General features: G+C 33.5%; 1 protein-coding gene and 1 long non-coding RNA gene across 10 annotated transcripts in view; one reads left to right on the top strand and one right to left on the bottom strand.

Annotated features, from left to right (window-relative positions):
• LOC145944699 (uncharacterized) overlaps nt 1-15,830 on the bottom strand; it is a 261,286-nt gene that overhangs the window by 207,825 nt on the left and 37,631 nt on the right. For both annotated transcript variants that reach the window (XR_014426726.1, XR_014426725.1), the window contains exon 4: nt 11,990-12,042. This is a non-coding gene — a long non-coding RNA (uncharacterized LOC145944699). The remainder of the gene's footprint in view (nt 1-11,989; nt 12,043-15,830) is intronic.
• Nucleotides 1-15,830, top strand: part of LOC145944688 (glutamate receptor ionotropic, kainate 2) — a 200,961-nt gene that overhangs the window by 179,578 nt on the left and 5,553 nt on the right. For all 8 annotated transcript variants that reach the window (XM_083053214.1, XM_083053215.1, XM_083053213.1 and 5 more), the window contains exons 13-16: nt 7,816-8,013; nt 8,836-9,061; nt 9,532-9,696; nt 15,060-15,160. In XM_083053214.1, the coding sequence (XP_082909340.1) occupies nt 7,816-8,013; nt 8,836-9,061; nt 9,532-9,696; nt 15,060-15,160 (690 nt within the window). The remainder of the gene's footprint in view (nt 1-7,815; nt 8,014-8,835; nt 9,062-9,531; nt 9,697-15,059; nt 15,161-15,830) is intronic.

Below are 15,830 nucleotides of genomic sequence, written 5' to 3'. Positions count from 1 at the left end.
TAAATATGAAACTATTTCTTTTTGGAACTAAAGAAATTGTTAATGCGTTATTCGCATAATTTGCATTTGATTATTGCAGAAAAATCACCTTTTTAAAATGAATTTGATTAGTTATTCGAGTTTTAAAATATATTTTAAATTATATATCGCTTAGAAACCTATGTTCGTTACTTGGAGTTATATTACCAGTCTTATTGTTGCGTTTTCAAATTCAACCTCAATTACCTCTCTCACGTTAGCGATCTCTCATTAAAAATAAAGCGGCACGTACCGCATTCGAAGTTTGCACCACCATTGTGCTTCGTCCGAAGAATACGCGCCGGAGAGAATAATACGCTCCCCCATAACTCCATCGAAATAAAGAATCGTCTTTTCGAACCATTCGCGAGACTGGAGGAGGAAAATATTGCGGAGGAAAATACGACGGTGGAGTTATAAACGATTCGCGCCTCCTCCGAAATTACTATTTTTCAGCAGGGAACACGACGCAACGATGGAACATCAACATTTGCGCGTTCCATCGTCGAAACCCTAAAATCCTCCGAATCGGGGTCTCAATCGGTCGTCAATTCTCGTGTCAGTAACGTCGAAACAAATGTAATTGCTTCAGGTGACCAAACGCACGCCGTCGCGCCTCTTCTCGTTTATGAATCCCCTCGCCGTGGAGATCTGGTTGTCCCTGCTGGGCGCTTACGTGATGGTTTCCCTGACGATGTGGATAGTGGCAAGATTCTCACCCTACGAATGGGTGGAGCCGTCACCCTGCCCAAGTTGCAATTGCCCTTTGCAGGTAGGCACCTGCCGAGTGGTGCGAAACGATCTCTCGATCGCATATGAATTAAATCATTAAATAAAAATCTCTCTTCTAGCGCTGAGACGTGATAAAATACAGCTACACAGAGAGAATTTTCTCTATGGTATGGAAAGAATTTTATAAGAATTTCTCATCTGATTAATATTTATCACAATACAAATAATAATATTTTATTGTGATAGATATTATTATTTTTATTGTGATATATATTAATCAGAGAAATTCTCATAAAATTCTTTCCATACCATATTGTCTCACGATTACCATGATTTTCAGAGAAAATTCTCTCAGTGTAATATTTTTTCCAATGTAATTTTATTTGATTTAAAATATCACCGTATAAATGGCTCCACAATTTTTATCCGCGATTTCGTCATTCATTCTCGCGTTAACATATTACAAAAAATATACATATATGTAATTATCCGATGAATAAAGAATGGCCAATTAACAAATTCTGCGACAATGTACTTTTTAACGCAGTAAAAGAGTAAATCGGTAAAGAGTGAAAAATGTCACAGAGAATATTACTTATATACATAAACAATTTTTTAAAATGACGTTTCACGTCATATCTGCACTTTCAATTTTTCACTTTTCGCGATTGAACATTTACGTGCAATTCTATAGAATAATAATAATAATAATAGAAATACGTGATTAAAAATGATATGCACATAAATTAAAGTGATATAATCATTCTCGAATCTGTATACTTGGCGGGGGTGCCATTATCGCACTATCATCAGGGTGGTCACGTGAGCGCTTTGGATCCGGATAGTGACGACATTCCGCTGCTGAGAACTGTCAACGAGTTCAGCCTGGCCAACAGCTTTTGGTTTACGGTCGGCACACTTATGCAACAGGGCAGCGACCTCAACCCTAAGGTAAACGTGCCACCGCAAGAAAAAGAGAAAGAGTGAGAGAAAGAAAGAGAAAGAGCGAGAGAAAGAGAGAGTCGAAGAGCTTCGAGAAAAATACGTATTTTTCTATTTTTAATTTATTAACAAACTGCGCATGCAACTCTCGAGGAAATTTGTCGGACTTCTTTGAAAATTCGCGACAAACGAGTACACTCTCACGTCAAATATCAACTTTCATATAGATGCCTTTACGGCGCTAATTAAAGGAGAAGCGCGCGCCGCGTAATTTACGTCCAGATATAAGATTTCGGCTTCTCCTTGAAGATTTTACGACGGCAAAATGCTCGTTTAAGCAACGCGTTAGCGAGTCCGAAGGAATGGCGAATCACTTTACCCCCGTGTGGCTCAATCAAATTTTGATCAAAGTGTAAAATAAAACGAGCCATTTCTGCGCGCCGTAATCCTACACTTCTCCTTATACATACATGCATTAAAATGTCGATCCTCCAGTTTTTACGACATCTTTGGTGGAAATTTTTTTTTATGAGAGAGAGAGAGCGCATAAATTGTGTTCGTTTGCGGTTTTATTATTCGCTATAAATGTCTCGCGGAGTGATAGATAAAAAAGTCTATTAAGAATATAATAATTTACATAATATAAAATTACGAACTTGTTGAATTATTATTGAAATTTATTTTAGTATTAGTATATTATTTTAGTATTCAATAATCAAAAGCGTCCACCAATAGCTGGAATTTTTTTCTATTTTTTTTTCTTATGTCAATAATTCAACAATTCAAACACTCCGAGAAACAATGTGAACGATCATTGTTCGCTGCGTATATAAGTAACTTTCTTTCTTTCCCTTTCTTGAATTCATTTCCAATAGCGTCAGCACGTCAAAGAGAAACTGATCCCCAGATTTATTCGAGAAAGAATTACGACGCAACAAAATCCTTTCTTTATGCTATTGGTCTGCTCCCTTTCTTCGCGTCCACATTCACGCCATCCAAAAACCCATTTTTGCACGAAACAGTTTTCCACTCTTTTAATAGCGAGCAGATATATATATATATATATATATATATATATACATGCTTTAGAAATTACTCGCTCTCTGTTCAACCATGTGTGAAAAGCAGTAAGAGAAAAAGAAGTAGAAGAAAAAACTTTATTAGCCGCACGATATCTCGAACTATTATACCTTTTGCGGAAAATGAAAGATACGACAATCGGTCGGTGACAATTTGATATATATATATCGAAGAATCTAATATAAATAAGGGATCTTTACTGCTTCTATCTATTTCCCCCCTCTGTGACAAAATTATCACATTTTGATTTCGAATATATCTCTCTTTAATTTTATAATATTTCGTGAACGAAGAAACATTTTATATTCGTATCTTACGTATGGTGAAAAAGTTTTACTTTTGCTTCCAGAAAACATTATTCTGTAAAAATATGCTTTGTAGAAAAGCAACACGAAACAAATTAAGTTAGTAACATAATTGTACTGCTGCATTTTTTCACCGACCACGTATAAAATCTCGCAAACCTCAGTTACATATTTTTACATGATTTTATACTTGCGTAACGTGAAATTCAACGAATTTTATATTCCAAGACGGAAAGTAAATAAATATCATATAACAGCCAGAAGCATGTATGTACATATAAGTACATCGTGCATAATCATAAGAAGATGAATAAATAACGTAAAAAGAACTTTATATCTATATATGCAACGTTTGCAGAATTCGTAATAAATTTGCGTTAATATAGCTTTACAAGACAGTAAAATAAAAGGATGTTAACCGCACAAATATTTAAAAAATTAAAATATAGCCTATTTGAAACTTAAAGAAAAAATATTTTATAAAGCAAAAAAAAATCTCTAATACCACAATGATAAATAAAATCACGGATTGATTTTTTTTTGTACCTATGGAGTGGAAAAGTATAGGTTTATCGCGTGCTCTCACTATATTTGTTCCATGAAATTATTATTCCTCCGACATTCGGATAGATACTTATTTATACGGGCGCCCGTCCGTAATATAATAGACAAAATAAGACGAAGAAAAACGGTCGGCGCGGTGCAGAATAGTGCGCAATTGGCTTTCAGTTGTCGAATAATACGCGCAATATTGTATAGACTTCCGTCAATCTCGCGAGAAGAATCGCCAGAAGTATAAACTGAGATGGCAACAACACAATAGGGGCATTCAGAGTGAAAAAAGCTGTCTATTATTATTCGCGCAATATCTTTTTCTCCTCCTGTGTACCGTACTTATCAAAATTGAGAAAAAAAATGGAGCTTACACGTAACGCTTTATTCTCGAAATCTCATTTTGCCTCCCCCTGCGTGACACATTTTGATTATGTAAAAAAATTCGCGTTTGTCGAGCTACGTACGTATATAATAACTAAATAATAATTTGGCAGAGAATAAATTCGTTAATTTCGTACGAACGAATAAATACAGGTTTAATCAAACTTTGCACTCTTGTCATCGAGAAAAATGCAATATCAACCCTGCATGCGCATATAAGTCAACCGCTCTTTAATTTCTCGTGTATTAATGTTTTGTTACAGCAATGGTTTATTGATTTAAATTTTAGTGATTATGCAAAATGTTCGACTCATATTTATCACAGATATGTTTTCATATTATTATTAGTTTCTACCAGCTTGTTTTATGTTGAACGATATTATTTTACCACAGAGTTTACATATCCTCTGGGGTGGATTGCGACTCTCTTGTATTTTTATCGTATACACACGATATGAAAATAATCCATCAATCCTTTTCGTCGGATTTTTCCTTTTTTAGTTCGGCGCCTACAATGGATTAATGGACGATGAACTTTGTATGCAAGAAGCTCGGTGTGAAAGTAACTTCGCGTAAATGCACGGGTAGTAAACTCTCGACGCTCGATTTCTCCGCTTTTACGCTGCTACGGATGTTCTTCCGAAGGGATTGTAGTATATCGAACGGTGTTTTCCAAACTTCTTGCCCCATACTTCACGTCACGCGAGAAGAAAGAAAGAAAGAAAGAAAGAAAGAATGCCGCTGAAAAACTAGAGCTAGAAGGAAGAAAGGATACTTCGAATTTTTATAATCCTCGTCGTAATGTTTTCTTGTTGTTACATAAAATATTTAATATCTAAAAAGAATGTAAAAATAAAAGAAAAGATTCATATTCATTTATAAATACGTTCTAACTCGCATTTTATCGATTATATCCAAGATATAACTAATTATTATTTTTTTTTTGCGTATTAAATACCGTATGGAGAAGAGATACACCGCATTGATATTGATCTGCGGTTGATATTGATCGACTAAATATTAATTGCTGCCTTTGAAAACGTTCTGAAAATGCAGCAGCGTATAATACATATACGTTTATTCAATCATCCGTAAAACGCAGAAATTCGTGTGGTTTTACGATCAGCCGAGCTACTCCAATGATTCCGAATGCGTTATTTTCCAAACAATGCAAATAACATAGTGGAGTAAAGGTTTTGTTTAACCTAAGCATACATATATATATATATATATATATATATATATAGGAAAACAATTGCATATCCTCGATACACCGCTCGTATGAGAATGCTCACAAATTTCCATACATACCTTTAGTTTCCTTTCCTATCCGTTTCTATTACTATATAGGGAATATGTGATAAGAGAGAGAGAGGGAGAGAGAGAGAGAGAAAGAGAGTGCAATTACCAGTATAAACTATGTATATCTCACAATATTGCATATTCAATATCACTCGACATGCATCATCTAAAATTTAGATGAATAATAGAGTTTTATAATAATTAATCAAATCGGACAATTAAATTGTCTAAATCATGTATTCATACATGAAATTTTCATGTATTTAATATAAAATAATTGTTTTTTATTTAAATTAATATTTTATGGATAAATTAATTTAATATTCTATTTGCATTAGAATATAATAAATACGCAAACGCAATATAAATAGAAAAAATATATATATGTACATATGATTTTAAAAAAATAACCAACTTTGATGTGAACAATAATTTCGACATTACTTGGCCAGCGTGCGTGCTCGTTTATCACGTTACTAAATCATCGAGACATGAAGTCAACTCGTCTGAACTTATAAATCACGAGATATGTACTGTAGAACACGGTGTTTTTGCGTTTTCGTTTTCAAGCTAATAATTATACACGAATATCTTGTGATACTTTTGCGTTTCGGGAGAAAAAAATATGAACAAAATAATACTGTTAATATTTTTACGAGATAAATGTATGAAGAAATTTATGTTACAATATTGCATATTCAATATCACTCGACAAATATATATCATCTAAATTTTAGATGAATAACACACAATTCTAGAGTGCATCGATGTCTTACTAAATCAATTCCTCATTATGATTGCATATATATATTATATGCTTGTCAGTGAACATATCTAAAAAAATATTAATATCAGCTTGCTCGACATAAAACATTGCACTATTCGTTCCTTAGAAATGTCCTAGGAATAGAGAAATTAGAAATAAGCTGGAGAATATAATCTCATGTGGAAACATAAATATTTATGGTATTTGCACACCATGCAATGCTAATTTGACTCTGGTGGCACGTGTGTACATGCGGGGTTGTCGTCGCGACACTGTCTCGAGTGTCAGCAAATTGTATCTCATCAAACCAGGCGCTGTGTTGAATATAGGACGGAGAATGTGTAATATTGCAAATATATAATAGCACGCGTGCTCCTTTTTGTTATCAATTTCTTCGTATACGTATATATACGCGCGCGGAAAATTTCTTCCCTCAACATCAAAAATAATGATAATAATAAGCAAATGGGGAGAAGGGGTTGTTCCTTTCAAAATATATTATATATTTAATATAATATATAATATATTACATAATATATATATTATGTATTATAATATAATTATATGTTATATAATATATTATATAATATAATATATAATTATATTATATATAGTATAAAAAAAAAATATATATATATATTTTTTATACTATATATTTATATATATATTTATATAATATTTATATAATATATTAAATATATTAATATGTTATATATTATATATTTTAGCAGTATGAAAATTAAACACATTTATTATACGTATTCTGAATGCACCCGGATTACACACCGGGCTGCGAAAATATTCTGTCGCGGAATATTATGGCGCGAAGGTGGTGAATTAAAATCGTTTAACACAAAATTGCCGAATGGGGGAGAGGATTCGCTGCCTAACGCGGGAATGAAAGAGAGAGAGAGTCCATTCACACCCGGCATCCATATTCGACGATCGCGGAAGCGATCTCGTCGTTAATGCATTGAAATATTCCGGTGGTGAATTTTAAACGAGAGAGATCTCTCCGTATTGCATTCCTTGCCGCGGTATTTCCCGATCGGGATCGACCCCCAGGCCCCCCTTAAATCGACCCCGTCACTCGTCCTTGATGCGTTTTCGATCGATCCTTCAATCTCCTTATGGATCTCCCTTTCGCGACAGAGAGGGGAAAAAGGGGGATTCCGTAGCGGAACTGATCGGCAAAACATTCACACACGTAAGAGATCCTTTTCCACCGGAAGTTTCTCTCCGCGCGGTTTACAACCATTTGATTTCTCGACACGACGATTGATTTTGATTGATATACGCGAATTAAAATGATAACACGTTGTCAGAACAAAATTGAACTGTTTAACACATCCCGCTGATGCTGTCAGATCGCTCGTAAGCGCGTACAATTGAAATTTAATCGTTTGCGTTTTCAAAATTACAGCGAATTACACGGATGATTATTGTTAATCAACGAATAAATATGTCGGGGGTTTGCGCAATCTATATATAATAACCTCTTTCGAGCAATTAATAAATTAACATTTTCGAATTAATGAAATTTATACGAATGAGTAACAAGTACGATTACATTTATAATATTCACGGGATAAAATTTGACTCGTTAATCGAGATTATTTCCCGGATGACTATCAAATTAAAATATCCGTATTAATTTCTAAGTGCGATATTATTCCATCGAGATTATTTTATAATCGTGAGATGAAGTTAGAGAAAATTAATCCTCGTTGTCAGGCAACTAGTACGAGAATAGTAGGCGGCATATGGTGGTTCTTCACGCTGATTATCATCTCTTCTTACACCGCGAATCTGGCGGCCTTTCTGACGGTTGAAAGAATGATAACGCCGATCGAGAACGCCGCCGATCTTGCGGAACAGACCGAGATACCTTACGGTACTCTGGAGGGTGGAAGTACGAAAACATTTTTCAGAGTAAGTACAAGATTATGGGGAAAAAAAGTTTTCAATTTTACATCTCCCGGAATAGCGAATAGTCACTTTAATCAATAATGCATAGTCATTTCATTTGAACATTTAGATCTTTTATTTCTCTTTTTCGAAAGCACTTTTCATCGCATTTTTCATCGGACTTCGTATTTAAATTCTCGTTTTATCGCATCGAGCGATATATGATTTATATGAATAAACATCGAGGTAAATTTTGATAATGGAAATGTTACGTTAATGGACAATGCAGTGTTGTGAACATTCGAATAAGATATGAAAAAATTATATATTTGATATATTCGTATTGAGATAAAAAGAAATACATATTTATACTTTCAATAATATAAATTTTATATATATATATATATATATATAATCGTAATATTTATACTCTCTTTCTATATGATATTTTATCGAAAAACTATATGTTATATTCGTTAAACAAAAACCCCACTTTTATAAATTCCGCTTCTTCTCGGCTGTTCTTTATTTTATGGAAAGACGAACAAATTAACAAGCGCGGTAATAAGCAAAAAAATTCTGAATTTAACTTTACAGTAGATAACATCAAAGAACGACCACTTTTGTTCATCTAATAAAAACATCTGTTTTATAGAGCTGATACGTCCGAAAAAGTCAATAATCTTCTTTAATATACAGTATCATTTTCTTTTTATTTTTTAATGCACTTTAAAAATTAATTTTTAACTAAATTTTTTAAATCAAACTTTACAATGAGAGAATGGAAAATCGAAAAAATATAAAGCATTATAGAAATAAGACAATTGAAATTGTATAATTTGACAGGACTCGAAAATTGAGATCTATCAGAAAATGTGGAGGTTTATGGAATCGAAGACTCCGTCTGTGTTCGTTCAATCTTACGAAGAGGGCATAAAGAGGGTCCTGGAAGGCGACTACGCATTTTTGATGGAATCGACCATGCTCGATTATGCGGTTCAACGCGATTGCAATCTAACGCAAATTGGGGGTCTATTGGACAGCAAAGGATACGGAATTGCCACTCCAAAGGGTAAATATGAATAAGTTCAACAATGTAACTTCTCTCGAACAAGCATTTAATTTAGAATTAGTTATCATCGTACGTATTTAATATTGAAAGTTAAAAAGTTTCCTCTAAAACAGCTGGTAGCTAATTAAATCTCTGCAAAAGAAAAATCAGCTTCATTAGCCGACACAGAATATACATTCAAGTTTAAGAAAAGTTGCTGTCCTAAAGTAGCTTGTACTAGCTTTAGCTAACTGTACTATAATTCGAAATAATTTTAATTTCCTTCCGAAGCAGAAGAAATTCGAAGAATTTCTACGAAATATCTCGTATATTTAAATATGTAATTTGATTATATATTATTTTATCTTATATATTTTGTGTAATCGTATATTTAATTTGCAATCTAACGGTGAATTTATGCTCGGAATTATGTCGCTGAGGCAGAAATTGCGAAACCCTTGACCAGCCTAACGAAGGCTTTTTATATGCAGGCTCGCCCTGGAGAGATAAAATATCTCTAGCTATTCTGGAGCTGCAGGAAAAAGGTGTAATACAGATCCTCTACGATAAATGGTGGAAGAACACCGGCGATGTGTGTAACAGAGACGACAAGAATAAAGAGAGCAAAGCCAACGCTCTCGGAGTCGAAAATATCGGTGAGTTATTAACGAATCCTACGAGGGCTGAAATTGAATGGTTTTTACTACACAGGCGGACACATAAGTTAGAAAAGAGAGGTTACAGCATCTAACAAATTATTTCATAAAATCGTGCATCTGGAAATCTCGACGTCGTAAATTAGAGTTCGGAGCGAAATCGCGAAACTGTTCGGAGAATCACTAATTACATATAACAAGATATCAATGTCCAACGAGAGATTGCATAACGGAGTATATCAAAGATTTTGCGGATTGATTAATTTCCATCGAATTGCATTCCGAAAATGATCGCTTTGAAGCCCTTTCGCGATATATTCGTATGGCTGCTTAATTAATTTAGATTAACGAATTAGCTCATCGAAGTTCATAGCTCGTTTATATTTCGCTCATATCTTATACGATGACGTAAAAAGTTTGGTGAAATGCGACTACATATATGTTATATATTTGCTATTTGTATGCTGTAAATCTCAGTCACAAGATACATATTCGGGCACCTCCCATCAGCTACATCTATACGTTTGCACAGGCAAAAGAGTCGTGTTCAGTGGTCATAACTTTCACGTATATGACACGCCTGTTTTAAGTTTCCAGTCACTTCAATTATGAGATATGCCATTTATTTTTGCGAGTCCCGCGCATAAAAGTCACGAACAGGTACATTATTATACTGCGGTGTAAGGAAAAAGAAACTAATTCCAAGTAAAAATTCGCAAACCGAGTTATTTATTCAGAGGATTTATTTATCATGACGCAATAAATTTTTTTTACGTAGAATAATATGAAAAAAATTAATTATCTACCCGTTCATATTCAGGCAATTTTTTTTCGGATTGGATGCCTTTGTCTCGTTAAATCGTCTTTCGATTAAATTTATTTGTCATACAACTGTCAAAATAAATATCGATGATATTTCTACGGAAACGTCTCGTACGAACATTGGAGTTTCTCTCAATAAATTAATCTCTTGATTAATAAATGTCTATCAAATCGCCTTTCGATCAAAATTATATTTATCATACAAATGTCAAAATAAATATCGACAATATTTATCGTACAAACATTGGAGTTTTCCTAATAAATCAGTCTTTTAATTAATAATTGCTAAAAAGGTTAATAAGGTGTTACTATACAGTAAAGCGATGGAGACAAAGTCCTGAAACGAAGGAAAAGAAAGGCTTTCAAGCAAGACAGGAATCTCGCGCGCAAAGTTCGTGGACGAAATTTTTCTTAGAACTCTTCGAAAACCGCTTCCGGATTTTTATGGAAGTCACAACAAGTTCCTTTTTTCTCTCTCCGCTTTGGCTCGAATTTTTTTTTCTCTCATTCGCGGAAACTCTCGAGCTATCTATCTACTTTGCCTCCTTTTCCTCTCCCTCCCGTCTTTCTTTCTTTTTCCCTCTCATAGTCTGTAACTTGGATAAGTACCCACTTTGCCGATGGTGTAAATGTACTCGACGAGACAGAAAGAAGAACGAATCGTCGCGTCGCGGCGCGAAAAATCTCGCGAAAGTACAGTTGAATTGCTAATCCCGAGTTCTTTTCAAAGTCCCGATTATTTGCCGTAGAGAATGAACGATCGTCTGACACGCTGGCTGACCTTTATTTCGCGCTATTTCATAAAAATAAGCAGAAGACGTCTACCGTCTGGAGAAGAAAGCTCCTTCATCTTTATAATCTTAAAAAATGATTGAGACAGAAATGTGAAATATAAATTGGCTCTCTCTCCTTCCCTGACGCTTTAATGACATCAGAGAAAAATCTCTTTTTAAAGCAGCAAGTTGTCCTGTGATTATTTTAAATTGAAGTTATTTGCACGAGAGATTTCGCAGAGATTTAATATTTTACTTTTTTTTTCTCAAAAGACATTTATCTAATGCTGAAGAGATAATAATAAATATCGTTGTTTATTGTTAATTTTATCGATGATAAAAAAAATACAAATGAAGAAAGAAATAAAACAAGAAATCAAGTATGTGAGATGTTTAAAACTACCACTGACTAAGTTTTATCAACGTTTAGTTACTTTAACTTTAGTTTATATTTTGTTTTCTCCTAGAGAGTTAGACTTCAAGAGAGTGAAAAAGAAACGCAAGACCGGTTAAATTGCGGATTCTTTTTATATTGGTTTAAACGTAAGAAGAATTAAAGAAAAAAATAAACACACACCAAACATCAAGTAAAGTACACTAGAAAAGTTAACCGATTCCCTTTCTTAAAAAGGCATATTAAGTGTCATATTGATGTTTATATCATTGAAATGTTATAAAATAAGCAATTTCTCACTCACCGATACGTATACAATAGCAGAGTTGTAGTACACAGCAGTCACAGCACATTGATCTGAAAACAAAATATTCAAATTATGTATATATGTACATACTCGTATGTGTGTGTCGAATATCACAATATAAATATAAATATGTAAGCTAGAATATACTTTTAGCAAATTTTAGAATATTAGCAAATTTTCACTTTATTTATATTTTTTGACAGAAATCAGCTGATTAGAGCGTTAATTTGCTAATTAAGTTTTGAAATAATAATATGTAATAAAAATTAATATAATAATATGTTTTAAATAATATGTTATAGTACTTTAAACTCGATTAGTATTTTTGACAGTTATCAGCTGATTTCTGTCAAAATATATTAATCGAGAATAAGATATTATAACATATTATTTACAACATATTACTATTTTAATTTTTTAACATATTATTATTTTAAAATTTAATTATTAAATTAATGCTTTAATCAGCTAATTGCTGTGAAAAAATATTAATCAAGTTTAAACAAACTTTATATAATTTTTTTTTAAATATTCTTTTTAACATAAAATCGAAGAATGGCGCGCGCTTGTGTTGTTCCTAGTCAATATATATAAATTCTATATATAAATTCTATATATATAAATTCTATATATGAATTCTATATAAAGTCTATATTATAAATTCTATATATAAAAATTCTATATATAAATTCTATATATAAATTCTACATATAAATATCCTATATATAAATTTTATATATAATTTTATATATAAATTCTACATATAAATTTTCTATATATAAATTCTATATAAACTATAAACTAATATAAATTTCATATAAATCATATAAAATAAAAATTATATAATGAATTTATTTCGCTCTCATTAATTGATCAAGCGAGATCGCTGAACATGTATAACGTCATAAAGATAAAAATATCGGGGAGAGTTTTGCTCGAAATCCAATTAACGTCTACCTCGCGCGACCTTGCATTCCATTCGCGTTCATTTATCTTTGAACGCCGCTAACTCTGCGAATTTCCGGATTCAACGAGAGAGAGTCTCTTCGAGAACGATGAGTTAACGGATAATTGCCAAGTGTTTCGCGAAAACCCGTCGTCCTGCTGGAAGGAAACTTGGGGAACAGGGTATATCTCTCGACACGAGAGAGAACTTCCCCTTCACCGCTAAAACTTGAATGGCCTGTAGGCGCACAATGTCGTGCGCGACCTAACTCCGGTCCGCGGCTCCTCATCCTTGATATCGTTTCGGGGCGAAATAGGCGCGAAGCCGCGGCGATATAACGTGCGCGAGAAACTTTTGTTCTTCCGGCGACAGTAAGTCCGGACTGTCGTCATAAATCATGACGGTGTAGTTATGCAAATCTACTCTTGCAACCCTCGCCGGGGATTCCCGGCTCAGTTGTCTCGCCGTCAACGATAAGTGGACATTTTTTAGCCTGCTTCCAAAATGCCTCCTTTGTCTTATATACATATATACATTTTGGTCTTCATTCTTTTTTTCCCCGGCTTGAGATATATAGCTAGGAAAGTTTCTCGCGGGAATATAAGGAGTATTTGCCGACATAAGTGAATGTATTTCACGCGAAGTTTTATCTTGCTCTTTGATTTGGTTATGTTCAATTTCTTTTTATTTCGTATAAATTTGAGGAAAATAAATTGATAGAAAGGAATAAATTGAAGAGGAATAAACTGTCGCCTATATAAATTTTATCTTGCATATAATTAATCGCAAATAATATATATCTGTTAGTTTAAATATTTATAAGAGGATTTTTTAGCAAAATATTATAATATTATAATAAACAATTATTACAGAGATAGCTGTGAAAACACGATTAATCAACGATTTAATTTCTCATCGGAAAATAATCTATATGAGAGAAATTGAAAACTCTTCGTCAAAGGCAAACTTGCTCAAAGCGAACTTGGTGCACTGTATTTTTAACTAGCAAAGTAAAAACTTATCTCTGATCATATAAAGAGAAATATTGGAAACTTCCGATAAAGTTGAAGTGTTCACTCTAATTCAATCTCATTAAAGGCAGTTTTTCCGAATTACATATATATATACTTAAATCATTAATTTTTTGCGCATTTATATATTTATTAAATTTAATAATTCCGAAATAACACACAATTTAATGAAGAGAAATGTTGACAGCTCCTGACAAAGTTGACGTTTTTAATTCAACCTCATTAAAGGCAATTTTTCGACTAATTACATATTTTTGCGCGTCTATTTAATTATCAAATTTAATAATTCTGAAATAAAATACGAAATTAAGATATTTGACATTCTTTAATTCTTATAAGTCATTATCTCGATTATAGCGATTTTGAAATATCAACATACATATGTAATGCTTCGTGAAAAAATACGAGAATAAAAAAAACACAGCAACCACGCGTTGCAACATAAATTTGCCAAGATACATACACAAGCAGATAGTTCCAATCTTACGAATAATCTTGCGAAATTTTGCGGAAACAGTCGTTAATTACGAATGCGTATTTCGACTTCCGCATATTTCCCACCCCCTTCTCACCCTCTCTCCATCGAGTGCGAACTAAATTTCGCGCCAAGCGCGTAAATACCTATACCCTTCCCCGAGGTTTATCGTTTTTGCACGTGACTCCGGCATCGCAATAAATACAAATACCCGGCCATTTATCAGCATATATGCATTCCCACGCGCGCCCTTATTCGCGAATACATACTCACGTCCCTCCTTGGTCTTCCCCCCTCGTGAAAGGACGATCGATCTGAGAGAGGGCACGCTTCGCTTAAATATTGCGCGCACGATTTTCCGCGGCCAAGAACTTTTTTATTTCTTCTTTTTCGTCTTCTTTCTCTTCTGCTCTGTACCCACCAACGAACTAACGAAGACGAGCAGGGGTGGAGAAAGGAGGAGTTACGAGAACGGATTCGCGAGATGGAGGATAAACACACTCCGTATTTCGTGATCGCCGACAGCATCTCTCTCTCTGTCGGTGAAATTATAGAAGGGCGACGGAATGAGCCCCCCGGCATTGAAATAATGAGTTTCCGGTTTTGTCATTTCAGGCGGTGTCTTCGTCGTCCTGCTCTGCGGCCTCGCGCTCGCGATCCTGGTGGCGATCCTCGAGTTCTGCTGGAACTCGAAGAAGAACACCCAATCGGACAGGGTGAGTTGAGCAAAATGCCGACAGGACGGTATTTACACAGGATTTTACTTTGCGCTTCGCGTGTGAACGTGTTGCATGAGTTGTACTTTCTCTCGATTGGCCGAGGTCGTTTGAGTCTCGAACCAAAATTCTAATATTTCCTCAAAATCTTGATGCAGCTATCATTTCCAAATTATTATTTTTTTTTTTTTTTTTTTTTCATTAGTACATATCACTTTGGACTGAATATAATATATAAGAATATTTAACTGTATAATACTATAATAAATATTATTATAATATATTATCATCGAGAAAAGAAAATTTTACGGTCAATTTGATATCTTTTTATTTTTCTCGTTTTCGGATCAAGTATTTTTTCATATTCTGGCAATATTTGCACTCTAACAAATATATCGAGCTTATTTTTAAATTCTTTTTTATTTAGTACTGTCTTATATTTATTATTTGTATGTATATCTGAAATCAAGACGTTCGCTTCTTCTCATCTTCAATCTTTCAGGATCAAAGACGTAAAACAGGATATGAATCAAGATACGTGAATTTTTTTCGATCTGCTGAAGATGGTTCCAAAGAAAAATCTAAAAATAATTTCTCCTATCAACGCGTTTCTTATTTAAATTTATATTTATATATAATTTATATTTATAATTTTAATTATAATTTGTAT

The sequence above is a fragment of the Prenolepis imparis genome, unplaced genomic scaffold (assembly GCF_030444845.1).
Source record: "Prenolepis imparis isolate NDT839.2.m4 unplaced genomic scaffold, iyPreImpa1.0 SCAF_13, whole genome shotgun sequence".
Taxonomy (NCBI): Eukaryota; Metazoa; Arthropoda; class Insecta; order Hymenoptera; family Formicidae; genus Prenolepis; species Prenolepis imparis.
Note: the sequence above shows the minus strand (reverse complement) of the source record. Positions and strands in the feature narration are given on the sequence as shown.